Source organism: Leopardus geoffroyi, chromosome D2 (assembly GCF_018350155.1).
Source record: "Leopardus geoffroyi isolate Oge1 chromosome D2, O.geoffroyi_Oge1_pat1.0, whole genome shotgun sequence".
Classification (NCBI taxonomy): Eukaryota; Metazoa; Chordata; class Mammalia; order Carnivora; family Felidae; genus Leopardus; species Leopardus geoffroyi.
In genome coordinates, this window is record NC_059334.1 from 80289913 (window position 1) to 80308479 (window position 18567).

Consider the following 18567-nt stretch of genomic DNA (forward strand, 5'->3'; position numbering starts at 1 on the left):
CCGACGGCCAGGTCGGGAAGTGCACGTTCAACAGAGGTGGCCGGCGTCAGGCAAATGTTCCCAGCAGGCAGAGCAAAAGCTGGGCCAGCGTCAGGGCAGAAGGGGCCCGGGGGGGAATGGGGGCCCAGCCTGGGGCGGGAGTGGCCCCGGTGGGAGCTGCCCAGAAGCCGTACCGATAATGATCCTAGTCATCCTGCTCTGTTCCTCTGCAGAGCTGGCCTGCAGTCCTTGATGAATCTGGTGTGCGGCCAGGTCAAAGAGGTCCAGGTAATCTTCCACGGGGTAGCGGTCCCGAAGCCCATCTCTCAGGCGGACGATTCCTACGAGAACCAAGAAGCCCACGTTACTGAGAACGAAAGTGTCAACGGCCGGACAGTGGCCTCCTGGGAAGTAACCAGAGAGGGATATGAAGGCCCGGGGGCCCACCGGAGTAAGCTGCAGGAGGGGGCTCACAAGAAGGACGCCTGCAAACTGGCTGTCCTCTTTAATCCGTGCACGCTTCAGGGAGCGGAAGGCCACCATTCAGCCCCAAGTGGCAGCTTCAAGGACAGCCCGCCTGTTCGAGATCTATCAAAGCATCTGCTTGGAGGGCCAGAGACTTGGGGGCTGGTCACCACGTGCGCCAGACGGGCCCTAAAGTGGCTGAGCAGCGATGGCATCCAGAAGGCACGTGCTGTATCAGACAGAAAAGGGAGTTTTTTATCTGAGTTTCTGTTTCTGGCCTGTGGGATCAGGCAGCTTGTCTGTCTGCCTCAACAAGGGGAATGGACAGTCCCGGGACAAACGCTCGGTTGAACCCACTAGTCATTCTGGCATCGACCCACGCAGCCCAACTGTGCCCCTTGCCTTAAAAGCAGGTAAATTTTGGGGCGCCTGGGTGGGGCAGTCGGTTAAGTGTCCGACTTCAGCCAGGTCACGATCTCGCGGTCCGTGAGTTCGAGCCCCGCGTCAGGCTCTGGGCTGATGGCTCAGAGCCTGGAGCCTGTTTCCGATTCTGTGTCTCCCTCTCTCTCTGCCCCTCCCCCGTTCGTGCTCTGTCTCTCTCTGTCCCAAAAAAAATAAATAAACGTTGGAAAAAAAAAAAAAAAAAACGGGTAAATTTCACGTGGAAATATGTTAACAACACACTGTCCCAAACCACAACCATCAAGGTTAACGGAAAGCGGAGAGAAAACACCCGTGTGCAAAACAGCAAGAGGTTCAAGGAGACCCTGGGGATCGGATTCCAGAAGCATGTTCCTGGGCTTCCCTCTTCCCTGCCAGTGGGAAGCTGGGTTTCATCAGGGCAAATGGTGAGCTGTGCAGGGAAATCACCCTATGTGAAACCGGGGCTCCCATAGCCGCTGCTGCCAAACCACAAAAGACACATTTACGCTTCTGTTCATCCGCTCCGGGAAGGACATCAAAAGTATGAAGTCAATTTGTCAGGACACAAACAGGACTTGGTCGAAACTCAGGTTCTACTAAGGAAAACTTTAAAGATTCCCTTCTAAGCAACCTGGGTCCTTTGCCTGAAACACGCCCTCGTGTCCCACCCGAGCTCTGACCTTTGTCAAAGGGACCAAACATCTCCTGGCAGAAGGGAAAAGGTTAAGAGGAAACAGTGACATGAGGGCTGCAGGGTGGCTCCGGCTGGGTGGGGGCGGTATCCACGGTCACCCCTGTGGCAAAGGGGTGCTGCGAGCAAGGTCGCCCGGAATTATCTCCATGTGATGGATGTTCACTCTGAACTTGAGGCAGACGGATGGAGCAGGTCAGAGCAAGTTAGGCCCGAAGCAGCTTGATGACGTGTTCACGGTCCTGGGAGAAGCCAGCCAGAAGCTCAAACTTCACCCAGCGTGGCAGCCTTTGTAGTGTTCCCTAGGCAGGGGGGGTGCTGGGGGCGGGAGGAGCTCTGGCAGGAACGGTGCAGAGCTGGGGGCAGACAGCCCCAGAAATACGCCCACCTGGCACTTAACCACTCACCGCTGGCAGGTGTACCAAAGCTCTTCAGAACAAGAGTAGCTGCTGATTCTGCACCCTTCCCCTTGCCCTGTATACAGCCGGCACTCAATAAATGCTCCCTTGGTGACTGGGAGCTGGGTTCCAGCCCCACTGGAGGTTTGAGTCGGGGTGGCCCTGGATTCGCGAACGGTCAGCTCCCTGCGACTCGGGGACCTGCCCACCCTCCCTGGCGGGGCCTAGCACCACGGGACCTGGGATGGAAGCCGGAAACCACTTTAGGAGGAAGGCGGGAGGCGGGGACAGGAAGAAGCGCGCAGGCGCAGGCCCCTCCCCTCGCGGCGGCAGCTGGCGCTCACCAAAGCGCTTCCGGGTCCACCAGTGGGGCTCCTTGATGGCGGAGAACTTGACTTCCGGGTGCAGCCGGAGGCGGTCGTAGAGGTCGGTGGTGCCACACTTGGGCTGCCCGATGATGTAGAAGCGCGGCAGGCAGCGGAGGCGGAAGTGCTTCCCGCTGGCGTGGGACAGGTGGCCCCAGAAGGCCTTGCGCAGGGCGTCGAAGGTGGAGCGGAAGCGCTTGGAGTAGAGCACGTAGGAGTTGGTGAGGTAGGGGTCGGTGGTGTTCCTACCCGTGAACTCCTCGTACCAGCAGGGGCTCTTGCTATTTGGAAGAAATTTATTGGGGATTACCGAAAACATCTGCAACGAGAAAGAAAAAAAGGGAGAGACACACGGAGGGGGCACAATTAGCAAGAACGCGTTCTAACCGCGATGCGATCATGCCCTAACCCTCGCTACGGTGTCCGCGTTTCAGCTGTTATGTGACAATGGCTAAGCACGAAAATAAAGCAAAACTTGGTAAATAGCCAAGGCCATGTTTTCTCCTTAGACCAAAATAAAACTAGAATTTGGAGAGAATGAAGATAAAAGCTTACTCAAAATCCATTCTACCATGATTTATCTTTCTTTTCTCTCACACGCGCGCACAGCAATCTAATTAAATTTCACAGTTGGAATCTTTTTACTAGTTGTGTATTTAAGTGACCATTAGGGACAAAAATACTAATTAGGACACAATAGACACAGGATTCTGGTGATCTACAAAAGCAACTTGAACCACCATGGCCGCGTTTCAAGTCCTGCGATGAAATTATGAGAAGGGGAGGCCCTTCTGGTATTTCTAGCTTCGCCCTTCAGTACTTCGAGTTTCCTCCTTGGTGTAAACATCGTGAAGGGACAGCCCTCTCCCAGTGCACTCTGATCTGTGAGGGCGTCAAATTATCCTTGTTACACATGAGAACATTTTTTTTTCCGTCATTTTTCTTCCTGTGTTCCCAAAGATGGCCACAGAAAAGGAAGCATCTATTTTTAAAACTCAATAAATCAATGGAGATTAGCACAAGGCTACTCACGTGCAATTCCTGCTTCTTGAGATCTTCTATGTCTGGGAGCTGCCTGGTTGTGAACTCTATCCTGGCTGTGATGCTGTTGATAATTAATTTAATGCTTGGGTAGTCTTTCACGTACGAAATATTATTTACAGAGGGTTGGTGATGATGCTGTTTCGTGTCACTCGGGTTTTCACCGTCCATCAAGCTGGGATTGCTGGGGAAGGCTCCATAATGGAAAGGTGAGGAGATCAGAAGCTCTTGGTGGGCCCCAGAAAGGATGTAAGATGCCATCACCAAGGTCATGATCATCAATCCAAAAACCAGGCTACATCGCTTCCCCTTCTTGAAGCGCAGAAACCTGCCCCAGCTCTCATTGCCCTCAGCCCTCACCTCGAGAACAGCAAGCAAGTTCATCTGCTTACCGTCCACACGAAGCACAATTTTGTTCTCTCCTTTGCACGCGGGGCACTCCGGGTGACTGTGAAGGGGGCCTCCTCCGCAGCCAACCTGCTGTTTGTGCTCGTTGTTGGGCAACAACTGTATGCAGCAATTAATGCAGTGCCTCATGGTAATGCCCTTGGACTGCTGGCCCACAGAGCCATGGGAGAGCCCCTGCGGAGCCCAGATGCATGCAAGTCGCGCTGGGAACACTTTTTAAGGATGTCTTCTGGTTACGTAAGATGGTTTTAAGGCACAAGCAACGGAAACAAATATAAAAATGAGCAGGAGCCAAAGCACTAGACAGTGAGGAAGTGCCTTCTTTGGTTCGACTCTGAAAGACAACAAAAAGAAGTGATCTCCAATTGTCATGTCCCGTAAGAGCCGCTGAAACCTCAGAAAAATCCCCAAGTCTGGGAACAATTCTGCCTGCCCTTCAGGTTTTTCCCATGGCACAAGATGAAGGGGAAGAATTCTCGCTGGAGAACACGGAAACATCCAAGGGATGAGAAGAGATCATGGTCTCAGTGAGGGATGGGTTGGCATTCCATCCTTGGAGACGCCCGTGAAGGTTTCTTCTTTTACATCTCGTGTTCCTTTCAAATGTTTCCTCTTCAGGGGGAGCAGAACCTTTAAAATGTCAGACCACCTAAACAACAGAGAAAAGAGGTGTTAGTACCTTATGCGATGATCGCAGTAACCCTGGGATCATCTTCCGAGGAGAGAAGCTCTCTTCCACTCCTGTGTTTCAGCCAGTCTGCTCCGTCGCAAGCAAGTCATGGAAAATCACACAGGATAAAAGGAGACGTTGCAGGTCCTCAGTGCTTGGCTTTGGGGTTCAAGCTCTGCCACCAAATGTGGCTCCGCATATATCCTCTAGCGTCCCAGCCACACCACAGCCAAGTACCAGATCCCCAAATCTCAGGAGTTCACAGTCATTCTCGGATGCATGCAGGGTCAGTGACTGCTTGGACATATCCGTGCTTTTAAATCAACAAAATACCCAAGAAGCAGCCTGGTTAGGATAGGCGCATGCAGAGATAATATGTTTTTTTTTTTCTCTCCCAATAGCACCAAGAGTCTCTTACCGAGATCTAACCTTTATTACCAGTTTAGGAGGCAAAAGTTAATGAAAATTTAGAAACACTGAAATGATTCTCTCCTTCAGTAGAGTGTATCATATAAAAAAAAAAAAAAAAAACCATTTGACTTTAAGTTATTAAGCAATTAAATCCAACGTGCAGTATTCTCCTGAGTAACATAACACTCAGACCCTGAAATCATTTTTCACTTTCATCATCCTGGGGAAAACATGATTCTTAAAAATCCATTAACAGAATTCTGTGGTTATAAAATAGATTGTTGCCCAAATGACACTTCTTTGTAGATGTTGTAAAAAGAGCAAAAAAGGAGGCTTAGTTTCCAATAATGGTAGACCACCGTGAACTAGCTGTGTGGCCCTGAGTAAGCCACGTGACCTGTCCAAGCTTTGCCACCCTCCCTAGTAAAATTAGGGTACGAGTATCTCCCTTACGAGCTTGTTGCAAGTACTAAGTTAGTTAATGCACACCAAGAGTTTGCAGAATGCCTACACATAGTTGGCCTCCCCTAAAAGGTAGGCAACGTGAAGACGTGTCATCAGTGACCATTACTATTAGGACTTTTCATGGTCAGTGAAGGCCAAGAACATTTGAAGTGGAATCAAAGATGGGAAATCCTAGCACGTTATTTTTCCTTAGCTCTTGAGAATGAATTACCCCAAAGGGCAGTGGACTCACCTCCGACCTGGCACACACACATACGGCCCTCAAACAATCCTACCTGTCAAGGCGGGATTAACTAACCCTCCATTAAAGCTGCCTTGTATTGGCTGGCAGGCTGAACAACGAGAACTCACTGGCAGAAACCTTCCCTTCCCTTGAACCCAAAGGCCCACACCTTATCAAAATATGTGGACCAAGCAATAGCCAAGCAACGTTTCCTAAAATGTCTTCCACTGAGTGCTCTGCACGTTGTCAATACCTGCTTTGTGCTTCAATTACTCGGAGAAAAGGGAAGATGGACAAAATCAAACAGACTTCTTTACCAACAAGCCTTTAATACTCTACTGAGCCCTGTGAATCCACAGGAGAGGAATAGAATACACACAATTTCCAAAACATAACCAGCCATGGAATTTTCACTAATGTCGCAAGGAACCAGCTTGAGAAATGCTAGTTAGTGAAGGCTGACATCGGGGTCAGGGCAGTTCTGGGAAGAGCAGAGGAGTCGGGGTGGTGTGGGCGGGGGCGGAGGCAAAGTGCTCTGGAACCAGGCCAACATCCAGGGCTCTGCCGCCCTCTCATCTCTGAGAGCAGTTGGAGGGATGTGACAGGAGCCTCAAGGCTCACATCTCTGCCTCCCATTTGCTCAACCACCCTTGACCCATCACTTGGTACAAACAATTCTTCCAAACCAAAGAAACAAAAGGGCAAGATCCCCTACTTGGAAATCCAATCACTAAGCCAAGAAAACATTTTTTTACATGTTGAAGACAAGGACAAGCGGGTTAAAAGAAGGCTCCAACCAGGATCCCAGCGGGGAGCGTGTTCGCACCCTTCTGTGTCTCTGGCTGCAGAAAGTCTAATTAGATTTTTTTTAAAAACATGGTCTTTGAAGCTCTAAGGCAAGAATGCACAAAATCCGGACCCGACAGAATGGGCAAAATATTCCCAAACACAAACAAAGGTTTCTTATTACAAACAAAGTAAGTAAACGGGTCTGGGTAGTCGGGGAAGTGGACAGTCTCCACAGGGAGGCTCTGGGACACGGTGAGCCCAGGCATTTGTACCCCTGGGCAGCCTGCCCCCTCCAGCCAGACCGCTACTCCGTCTTGCTTCTTCCACATAAAACAGGGCGCAGAGAACTAGGGCAACAACTCATTCACCTGTCTGTCCTTTTGGCCCGCGGATCCCTTCTGAAGGGTGACTGTGTACCAGGCACCGCTGAAGAAGCCGAGGAGGTGTGGAGACCCAAAGCCAATACGAGATGGGGGCGGGGGGCAACAGAGTAAAAACGACACCTGTGGTCTTTGCCCCCAGTTCCTGGCACACGGCTTCTAAAACGCTTGGAATTTCCCAAGAGGGGACAGGAGCACCTTTTACCCTTCAGCCACACCTGAGCTTATGCTAAGGAGGTGACTCCTGAATGAAGCCCCAGGGAGCTTCAGGATGGGGCTGGTCACCAGAATGCCCGAGGCCTTGATTAGCCAGTTAGAAGGCTGGAACTTAGGGTCCCACTTCCTCAACCTCCAGGGAGGAGACGGAGTTAATCATCAAGGAGCAGTGATTTATTATTAGTCATGCCTGTGCAATGAAGCCTCCATGAAAGCCCCCAAATGCCAGGATTCAGAGAGCCTTCTAGTTGGTGGAGATGCTGGCAGGGTGGCTCGTCCAGAGAGGAAGGCAGGAAAGCTCCACACCTCCTCCCCCCACATCTTGGCCTCTGCTTGTGTTCGGTCTGGCTATTCCTGAGTTGCTTCCTCTATAACAAACTGGTAATGGTAAATAAGGTGCTTTCGTGAATCCTCTGCGTTGTTCTAGTGAATTCTCAGAACTAAGGAGGGCCCTGTGGGAACCTCTGAATTTGTGGCCAGGTCAAACGGAAGTTGGGTAGCCTAGGGACCCAGTATTTGCAACCGGCATCTGAAGTGGGGGCAGTCTTGGGGGACGGAACCCTTAATTTGTGGGGTTCGTGTGGGCTCCGGCTAGTTATTACTGGAATTGAATTGAATTGCAGGGCACCCAGCTGGTGCCTAGGGAGTTGGAGTTGGTGGCAAGGGGGAAACATCCGGGGGACCCTCTTTGAAAGAAAATACAAAGCTATCTTACATTTACAAGTTTTACCAAAACAGATGGCCAGTAGATAGTATGCAAAATACCCCTTGATGATGTTGATTAAGAAGTCATATGACCATATACCATACACAGCTGGGCCCTTGTACGTGCAGGGCCGGCAGCTTTGAGGCTTCCAGACCAAGCCTTGTGTGGACGCGAGTGGTACAGAAGTGACGGTGACAGGGAGGCCTTTCCCCACCGGGAGATTATATCCTGCCAGGAGTTAGAGGCTACAGGGTAACAGACAATACATGCGACAAACCACAGCGATAAAGGCCACGAAGAAAATACAAAGGGAGCATACAATGAAACCATTAAAACAGGTGTCCGCAGTGCAGCACTAGGGCTAGATAATTCTTTGTCATCAGCGGCTTTTCTGTGCCCTGACCTCCACCCCCACTGAGACTTGCAGCCTAACAGTAAAGGGGGTCTAGCAGCACGATGTCCAGGGAAGGCCAGTGGGGACGGGACACCTGAATGGCAAGAAGGAAGCCAGCCACGTGGGACTGGGAGACAGAAGGACCCTGGAAAGGTGAGAAGCCGGGGGTCAAAGCCCAGGGGGACCACCAGGAGGGCAGACTCCTGGGCTTTGGGGCAGGCGAGGGGTAGGAACCAGATGCACGAGGAGGCAGGAGCCAGACTCTGTAGGACCTGGAAGGCAGGAGTCAGGGCTGAGATTCATCCAAGTGCAAAAAAAGGATGCACGTTACATTTTCTCTCAAAAGGATCTTTACAATATGTGTAACTATTAACTAACATAACTCGGTGAAGAAAAATCGAATCAATGTCGCTGTGTTGAAAGGCAAATGGATTGCCGTTGGTGTTCCCGAATTGGCCTTTTCCACGTGCCACAAATTATCCTGAGAACAGTCGCGCAGAGAAACCTAACACTCAGGTGGTTCTTCCTTAAAAAATCAGCAACGCCTTTCCCTTGCACTTGACCTGTCTGGAATGTCCACATTTTGGTGCCAGTCGACTCAGATTAGTCAGGACCCTTGGCACTCCATGCAGGTGCTAAACCAAAGCACTCTGCTATATATTTCAGTGCGATTGCTTCCCAGCCTGGGCTCAATGCTGTGCCCTATGGATGCAGACTGTAATTGTGGGAACTGGTACCACCGTGAGAGATCAGATAACTGGTCCCAAAATAGAAAGCATTCAATTACCCAGCCCTGGCTAGGATGCCCCCTATTAACCTATGTACCCCAAGCATCATTAGCAAGCCATTTATAACAAAATTGTAATTGAGAGACCCAGAAATACCACTTTAGAGTAAGTAATTGAATGCCCCCTCAGTGTAAGATCGATAAAGGGCATCCAATTTCACCCTAGGAAAAACTTATTAAATTATGGTGGCCAGGAGCTGATAGAGCAGAAGAAAGATGTACAAAACTTCAAAAGAAATCTGGATGGAGTTAAATAAATAGCTTCATTTAGGTAGAACATTTACATCTGCCCTCTGGGAGAAGAGAGAAAAAAAAAAATAGCTGATTACGTTATTTTCCTTGACTGTTTTAAGGAAAAAGATTTGATGGGTCTTAAGTGTCCTTTACTAAAAACACAAGGCTTTCTTCTGATTAGCACGTCTAACTGCTGACATTTCCTTTGGGCTATGTGTGTGCAAAAACATTTCTTCAAGGAATATTCATCAACAAGTGCAAGAAGGAACGTTTTTTCGTATTTAGCTCGAAGACATCAGATTGTCTCTGAGACTGAGAAGCAGCAAGCCTGGAGAGTCCTGTACAAACAACAGGTTACCAGTTCCGACCTTACGCCCGGAGCTTTACGCTTTTGATCACAATGCGGTCAAATCAACAGAATAAAGCTACAACCCTCAATTATCACGCTCACCGTCTACACAGCATAGCGGAAGGAAGACAGTCAGCAGTCCTGCGGGCCAGGATGCCAACGCTGTGTCCACCTGGTGACTGTAGGCAAGTCACTTAAGTGATGCGGGCCTCTGTATTCTCAGAAGAAATCCTTGACGGTTACAGATCCCATGCACAGCCCTGGAGCCTGGATACCTGTGGCTTTGACATTGAGCGAGTCATGATACACGTCTCTTCCTGTGTGCCTGGATGTAAATTGGAAATACTCACTGGACCTATACCACAGCATTGCCGTGAGCCTCGAGTGATCAATTCATATGAAGCGTTTAGGAGAGTGGCCCATAGTAAGTGTTAAATAACTATTAGCTATTTTTATACAGACATAGTCCCGGCCCACGAGAAGTATTTGATAAGTAGCAGTCGATTATTCTTTACTGTAGATTACACTGTTGGTTCCAGTTTATTACCCTGCCTCGCATTCTACTCTCCGTCCGTCGCATGAGTGACTTTGCAGCCCCTTCAACGAGCAGAGTGGAATACGTTTCTCCACCCTTTGGCTTCGGGTTGAGACTTGCTCTGGCCCACACAATGAGCAGAGATGACAACGGGCCAGTCCCAAGCCCAGGCCTTAAGACACGTCACGCGTACCCGCCTTGCCCTCTACACCTCTGCCGTCGCCATGGGAAGAGTACAGCGGGCAGTGGCTGATCCGCTAACTGATCCGCTCCTCCGTAGGTTATGAACACGAGGTGTTACTAAGTTAGACCGGTACAACTGGACATTTAGAAGTTCCCCAAAAGTGCGTTTATAGGAGTAAAGTGAATCACGAGCGGTTCAGGCCAAAGGAACTCATCCAGAGACCCAGTGAATCCACTGAATCCATGCGTTTGCCTAATGGAACCCCTTGGCTAACACCAGAAGCAGATATGCCAAAACAGTACCCGCAACCCAGATGGCAGCCGTTCTCAAACAAGACAAAACTGCCCCAATGTCACGCACCAGGTTACTTTCTGGCAAAATGCGTGTTTGTGACAACCACAGCTGTTATGTTTTGTTATCTGGGCAGCTGACCCCATTCTCCCCATTTTTTGATAACGACGCCTTCCTCCCCGCCTCTCTCTGGGACCACTATAATTTCTTCGGTGCCTCCTTGAGCAAACCTTTCCTACAGCCTAATCCTTATGATGTCCTTGCCAGATTTCACCTTTCCTGATGACTGAAACACCTCCTCTGTGCTTTGTCTAAAAGAGAGGTTTTCAATCTGTGTGATATGACCTGCAGTGTCTTCCTGGCGGGCCCAAAATGTGTGTCCTATCCTACACAACACAGGTCGTTTTTAAAAGTTATTAAAAAAAATTTTTTTTTGGGGCGCCTGGGTGGCGCAGTCGGTTAAGCGTCCGACTTCAGCCAGGTCACGATCTCGCGGTCCGTGAGTTCGAGCCCCGCGTCGGGCTCTGGGCTGATGGCTCAGAGCCTGGAGCCTGTTTCCGATTCTGTGTCTCCCTCTCTCTCTGCCCCTCCCCCGTTCATGCTCTGTCTCTCTCTGTCCCAAAAATAAATAAACGTTGAAAAAAAAAAATTTTTTTTTTAAAAAAAATTTTTTTTTGTTAATGTTTATTTAGTTTTGAGAGAGAGAGAAACAGAGCACAAGCAGGGGAGGTTCAGAGAATCTGAGGCAGGCTTCAGGCTGTGAGCTGTCAGCACAGAGCCCAACGTGGGGCTGGAATTTGCGAACCGTGAGATTATGACCTGAGCCGAAGTCAGACATTTAACCAACTGAGCCACCCAGGCGCCCCTAAAAGTTATTTTTAAAGTATACTTGACTGTAGGGGTGCCTGGGTGGCTCAGTCAGTTAAGCATCAACTCTTGATTTAGGCTCAGGTCATGTTCTTAGAGCTCGTGGGATCGAGACCCCATCTGGCTCTGTGCAGACAGTGGGAAGCCTGCTTGGGATTCTCTCTCTCCCTCCCTCTCTCTCTGCCCCTTCCCCATTCATGCACTCGCTCACACTCTCTCAAAAGAAACATTGTTAAAAAGTTAAAGCATACCTGACTGCATATTAAGTTCATCATCAACACTGTATGTGTTAATAATGACTACTTCCCATGCCTTACAGTATAGAAAATATATTCCAGACTATTCTTTCATTCCATAAAATACATTCGTAAGAAACTGGCATTTCTGCTGTGATCAGATCTCCACAGGAGGCAGCCAACTCCTCCCCTGCATCTGGCCTAGAGGCCCGGTGATTTGCAACTTGCTAGAAAGTTTGGATGTAGCAAAACATGTTCTCTGAGCAGTGCAAACAAAGGGTTTCAGGCCTTGGAGTCAGGCAGACCTGCATTTCCTTCCCACTCAATTCCTTGCCAGCTTTGTGATGGCAGGCAACTGACTTAACCATTCTGGGACTTTATTTCCTCATCTGTACAATGGGAGTGAAACCATCAGTGCTGCCTAGTGTGGATGTGAAGAGGAAATGAGATCATGTCTATAAAATGCTCACTCCAGCATCTGGCAAACTTCAGTATATGGCAGGTGTCCTTTCCTTATTGGGGACGCCCTCTGGCCCTCACTCCAGGCCCACTTGTATACAGAATTCTAGGCTCGGGTATCCGATTTTCCCGTCTGCAACTACTCTGAAGCAATGAATCAGAAGAGGCACGTGACAGCGAGAGGCAGGCACAGAGAAGTCAGCCAGGTTTTTAGCAGAAATGACACGTTAAAGAGCAAAGCCAACTGGGATCATCCAGGTGCCCCAGGAACCAGGGTGGGGAGCCCTGCAGCGTCTGAAACAGCTGCGGGTGCATCTTGGGAAAAGCTTAGCCCCTTCAGAACGATTATCCGTCCACAGCTTGCTTCAGTGCTGAACAGAGAGGGTCAATTTTCCCCAAAATGTGCCTGGTCCCAAAGTTCTAGACGTCTGGGCTAAGCAGACCGCTTCTTTACAGAGGGAGTTAAGAGACGGCAGAAAGGAACTCGTGGGGGATTCCTGGGGACTTCCGCTCTAAAGTCTTTCATGCTATGACCAATCTGCAAATGACGGTGGGCAGTCAGGGCCCAGGCCAATACCTGGGCAGGCTCTGGTGAATCAAACCTGCAAGGTACCCACTCATCCAGGCCCACAGGTCACAGATAAGGAAACCGAGGCCCAATGTGCTTTTGTACTTCCCCAAGGATGTGCAGCTCGTAACAGAGATCCAGTGTCCTGATCCCAGTCTTCCCCGCACACCTTTTCAGCGGGGAGCCCACCCTAACCTCCAGCCCTTCACCCTGGCCCGGCCCGGGACAGTCCTGCCCTTTCCCATCCTTCAGGAATCCACCCCCACCCTCCCCCCTACCGAAAGAACAGATTTGCACAGAGATACAGGCAGGACAGGGGGCCCTGAGAAGCATGTGGGAGGGTGGTAAGGCGGGTCCCTTAGGCAGGCGCCTGGGGCACCGAGTCTTAAAGGGTCCATTCAGACTCTATTCATCATGCAAGAGTGTCTCCTCCAGCTGCAGAGTATGAGGGGCGACAGGGACAGCACCAGGATAGGGACAAGGTGTGCAGAGGCTGGCCTGGCACCAAGTGTGGGGCAGGGGACAGAGGTGGGGGCCGGTCTGCTAACAAAATGCTGAAGCTAGGACAGCAGAGAGAAATGGAACGGGCCGCCCTGTGGGGGAGGCAGAGGAGGCCCCAGCCCCATGCCCCTCTTTTGTTCTGGCACATCAAAGGGAAAAGCCTGGACCGAGTATGACTCGGGGGGTGGCTGACCTCGACTAGCTGTGCTTTGGAACGCTACAGCCACAAAGGTAGCACCTTCCAGACAAGGCAGGAAGCTACTGCACGGTTGAGGGGGGCGGGGGCCACTCTGAGCTGGTACCCGCAGCGTGTTCTCAATCCAGACCTGATCACTAACACTCCTGGCTGGTAACCCTGGGCAGGTCACTGCAGCTCTGGGCCTGTTTCCTTGTATGTAAAACGCGGAGCTGGCACTACCTGTTTCAGCCTGAAAAGCTGGTGCATGCGTGTTTTTACACTGGGCAAAAAAGCTGGACAATTAACCCAAAAGATACAAAAGCATCTTTTTCCTTAGCCCACACCCCATTTAAAAAAAAAAAAAAAAATTAGGGGCGCCTGGGTGGCGCAGTCGGTTAAGCGTCCGACTTCAGCCAGGTCACGATCTCGCAGTCCGTGAGTTCGAGCCCCGCGTCCGGCTCTGGGCTGATGGCTCAGAGCCTGGAGCCTGTTTCCGATTCTGTGTCTCCCTCTCTCTCTGCCCCTCCCCCGTTCATGCTCTGTCTCTCTCTGTCCCAAAAATAAATAAACGTTGAAAAAAAAAATAAAAAAAAAATAATAAATTAAAAAAAAAATAAATTAATTAATGTTTACTTATTTTTGAGAGAGACAGAGAGTATGAGCAGGGGAGAGGCAGAGAGAGAGGGAGGCACAGAATCTGAAGCAGGGTCCAGGCTTTGAGCTGTCAGCCCAGAGCCCGACGCGGGACTCGAACTCACAAACCACGAGATCGTGACCGGAGCTGAAGTTGGACGCTTAACTGAGCCACCCAGGTGCCCCTCCTTAGCCCACACCCTCAGGTACATGTTTATCAAGCACCCACGGCATTCGCTAAAGCTAGTGATATGAAAAACGCACAGCCCAGGCCTTCTGGAACATTCCATCTAACTCCAGAACAAAGCCTCCAGAGGGTCCAGGAAAATGCTGACACTCAGAATTACATATCCCATTTCAAGGACAGCCCCGAAGCCCACGGGCCCCAGGAATCTGCAGACCTTGGGAAGAACCAGCACTGACTGGTTCACGGAGCTGAGGGGCAACCTCACAACAGAGTCACTGACCCCCAGGATCTCTGCGGGTTGAAGGCGGGGGATCAAAAGGGGTCTCTGGCATGCTCTCTGAGACGGTGGCTCCCCCAACAGGGTAACGTGTCCCAGCCACCCTCATGCAACTACCTGATACTTGCACGGAACACAGTCAGACACCCCCGTCTCTCTGCCAAAATGATCAGATTCTCTCAGCAGACGGGAAGGGTGGACAAGAGGCTTCAACATGTTCACGCTGCAGCTGTCACACAATGATTCAATGTGCACAAGACGCTTTGTGACAAGGCCGACAATTTTCTTTTTCTGAAACCAAGTGGGGGGAAAAAAAGCTACCTGATTGCTCATTTTATTATTGCCAGGGGTCCTGCAAATGCATACAAGATTCAGGTACCAGATTTTCCACTCCAGCTTACAGATCTACCGACGGTGGCTTTCTGTTAAGGTAAAACGTACCGGACGCAAGCTTTCACGATTTGCTGTGAAACCTGCCCACCTAACGGCTCTTGGCAGGAAAACAATGACGGCCCTGTAAGATACAGCATTTCAAGGGAGCGATGTTCGGTCTGTTTTAAGATCTTAAAAATTAAAAATTAAATATCACCCTTGGTGCAGCCTGGGATATATACCCCAAAGCTGGTTTCTGGGGACCCCAGAGGACGAGAGCGCCATGTGAGGTCGCTTCTTGATGGCAACCTTCCGAGGTCAGCACGGCGACTCCCACGTTACGTGTGGGAGACCGAGGCCCAGCTGGTGAAAATATAGCCCCACCACCACCGCCATGGCTAGCGGGCGGCAGGACCAAAATGCAACCGTTGGGCTGCAGAGCCCGTGACCTCTGTCCCGCACTGCACCATCACGCAAGACAGCAGCTCTGGGAGAAACCTGCACAGAAATCGAGGCTCCAGGGGCAGCAAGGACAGCCATCGCTCAGCGCACTGGCCACCCTCTCTCCCAGACAAGGAGGGGCGGCTAGAGTCGTCCCGTTCTCCCTGGAAGCTCTACGAGGGTGGAGTCAGTGCTGCTCAGCCCCGAATTCAAATCAATGCAGGCACAAGATTTCCCACTGAAGCTGCAGCATCTACTGCCCCTGGCACTGGCTGGGTACCCACTAAATAGTTTTGTTTTTAAATTAACGAGTGAAGGAGCAAACGCCCAGCTGAGATCCAGAACGGGGCTTTGGCCACAAGTGACACGAGCTAAAATGTATTAAGGGTTTCCGTGTGCCCAGACACCGGGCTGGGTCTTCTATGGAGCATCCTGTTCATGCATCATGATGGTCTACGAGAAAAGCGCAATTAGCATTTCCACTTTGCAGAGGGGGACGTCGTGGCCCCGAGACTTGGATGCTATACCCCTCCTCTTCCATATGACTTAGAGTAGAGAGAGATCAGACCGGGGATCAGCAAACCTGGGTGAAGCACCTGCCATGCCTCTCATCCTCTCCCTCCCTAAGCGGACACATCACATGCCCCGGTGATCTCAGGAACCCATCTATGTGATATATTCTGTTATTACTCTTCCTGCACGCTTTCAAGGGTTCGCGCACCTGCAACAACAAACCCTCACTACCAGGAAGAAGGGACACGTTCTCGGACGAGGGGCCATTGTGGTTCTCGTGCAGCGGGACCACAAAGATGACAGGCACATCCTAGTTGCCTTTCAACAACGTTCCCTTAACACAAATAAGAAAATGAATACAAAGCAGCAGCAGGTCCGAGCATGATGCACAGAGACGACATCTCAGGGCCAAGAGGCACAGGGTGGCTCTGCCCCCTGTCGAGTCCCCAGAACCCTCCCGCCCGCTTGGACAGGAATTCAGGAAGAGCGGAGGGCCGCCGAAGGACAGAGGAAGCCCAACCCAGATGTCCTTCAGTTGGGGCGAAGAAGAGAGGTCTTGCATAGACACACGGCTCACATGTTCAAAACCGACTGCGAATAATGATTTTGCAGATGTACCACGGCACCCTTCAATGAATAAATTAAAGGCAGCACAATTGAATGGGGAGCAGCTGGTACTCCCCACCAGATGGCTTTGCTGATCTGAATAGTTTTAAACATTGTTTTATTTCCAAAGATAAGCAAAATAAGAATCTGGTTAACCCTTGAATAAGAAGAACCTCCGGAAAACACTTCTCTGGAATTTATTTCATTTTGATGGAAAGCATGAACAATCAGGCGGAATAACAATGTCCTGGGGCAGCGGGGAGGGGGAGTTTAGAACAAGGTGAACCCGGATTTCTCCAGGGCGTTGTCTGCAGTCAGTAAACATTCACTGCCTGCCTCCAGGCCTGGCCCTTAATAGCTGTGGCAGGGAGACAACTCCAGCACCAACCCCGGCTTGGGGGCATAGACCCCAGGTGTTTGGGCAGGTGCACCAGCCCCCCAAGGGTGTGGGGGAGGCGTGCCGGGGGCTGCGGGGAAGCTACCAGGCAATGTGAGGCTTCCAGGTTCAAAATATTTAAACACATCAAACACGAAAAGCATTGTTTTTAAGTAAAGTTAAGTTGGGATATATCACTAAGTGATACAAAATCTGCACAGAGCTGGAGCCTGCCTTGCAGTCTGCACACTGCGGGGGGCCAGCGGGGGGCACCCCAAGGGGAACTGTCTTCTACCTGCAGGGTGCCCTGGAGGGGAGTTCGAGAAGCAGTGATATAGGGCGGCCGGGGGGGGGGGGGGGGGGGGGGGGGGGGGAGCACCAGGTACCGAGCACCTGCTCTTGTGGCAGGCGCTGGACTGCCTCCCCTCTACCTCGAGGATCGAGCGAAGCGAAAGGTACATTCTGCTCCATTTTGCAGGTAAAACAAACAGAGGCTCTGGGCAGTGAAGTCTCTCGTCCCAAATCACACAGCAAGTAACGCGCAGAGCTGGATTTAAACCCAAGCTGAAGCCCACACCGCACCCCCCCCCCCGCCACGCTCCCCCATCAGTGCAGGGAAGACAGAGACCCAAACACACACGTTGGAACCCTCCAGCTGTGGGGGTGGGAAGGGGAGGGATTTGCTCTCCTTTTACACATCTCCTTCTGACTTCCGGTTTTACTTGGTTTTACTTACATCAAGCAAGCATTCCTTCTGCAACCACAAAGACAATAAAGACGAAGTAATAAGAATAAATGTGGAGTCAAACAGGGCGGCAAATGGAAAACGGGCCGGGGCCAAGGCCCCCAGGACAGGAGTTGCCATCTCTGAGCCCCGGTGTCCCCTTCTGCGGGAAACGAGTGCACTCTTGTCCCACTCCCCAACTCAGGTGGCATGGGGTGATGGCAATGAGGCCCCGGGACCCCTCGAGGCGGGGTCTGGTGGCACTAACGGGCTTTGTGCAAGGTGCAAACTGGAAGTTACCTGGAAACCTCGCGTCATCTCCTTATTCCTCGCATTATCTTTGCATTAATGGCATCTTCCCACAGGACACACCGGAATGCTCAATTACCATTAAAAAAAAATCCAATTCCCATTTCACTAAGAATGCCGTGCCTGGGAGTGAGCCCTGCCCGCTCCGCCGCTGCCATGGAAACCCCGGAGTGGGGGTGCTCGCTTCTAAACCTGCACTGTCCAAAGAGCACCGAGGGACCCTGAGCACGAGGGACAGAAGGACCCCACAGGACAATGTCTCGTGCTATTTACTGATGCCAAACGAGGCCTTGACAGTGACGACCCAGGATCGAGCGTCATGGGCGCACATGCGGGGCAATGAGCGTGTTGCCCGCGTGGAAAGGGAAACGTGGTGGCAGAGAAAAAAGACGAAAACCCAAACCGAGAAGGATGCAGATATACACACAGGCCCATCTGGTCGCTGTGTGCCCTTGGGCAACAAACTGCTTCACCCTTCTGTGCCTCAGTCTGCTCATCTATAGAATGGAGACAGTGACAATATGTCATGGCTGTAGGTATCGAATGGGGATAATCCCTGTGAGACACTCGGGTGGTGGCTGCTGACACCGGGGCGGGGCGGGGGGAGGGCTCAATAAGCAGCAGCTGAACCACGATCCTCATTTCTCTTCCTTCTCTCCCTCCTGTCTCTGCCGAAAGGAGCTCAGCTCAGCGGGAGGATGCTGGCCTGGTGCGCGAAGACCCAGCCAAGTCTGGCTGCGAGGCGGGAAGGAGAGAAGCTGCAAAGGCTTCATATGGGCAATGTCTGGAAGGACCAAAATAGGCCTGTGGAGGAGCCCCCCCCCCCTCCCCTTCCCCGCAGTGACATGGCGATGAGGACACCAGTGCCACCAGAACGCCCCCCGAGCCAAGCGTCGCCTCTTGGATGGAAGGAGAG

At 51.2% G+C, this 18567-nt stretch overlaps 1 protein-coding gene across 6 annotated transcripts in view; it reads right to left on the bottom strand.

The window, feature by feature from the left end:
- Positions 1 to 18567, bottom strand: part of CHST15 (carbohydrate sulfotransferase 15) — an 81370-nt gene that overhangs the window by 30486 nt on the left and 32317 nt on the right. For all 6 annotated transcript variants that reach the window (XM_045439152.1, XM_045439156.1, XM_045439154.1 and 3 more), the window contains exons 2-4: positions 3354 to 4419; positions 2301 to 2640; positions 174 to 320 (exon numbers count right to left, since the gene is read on the bottom strand). In XM_045439152.1, coding sequence (XP_045295108.1) covers positions 174 to 320; positions 2301 to 2640; positions 3354 to 3899 — 1033 coding nt within the window. In that variant the 5' untranslated portion in view covers positions 3900 to 4419. The remainder of the gene's footprint in view (positions 1 to 173; positions 321 to 2300; positions 2641 to 3353; positions 4420 to 18567) is intronic.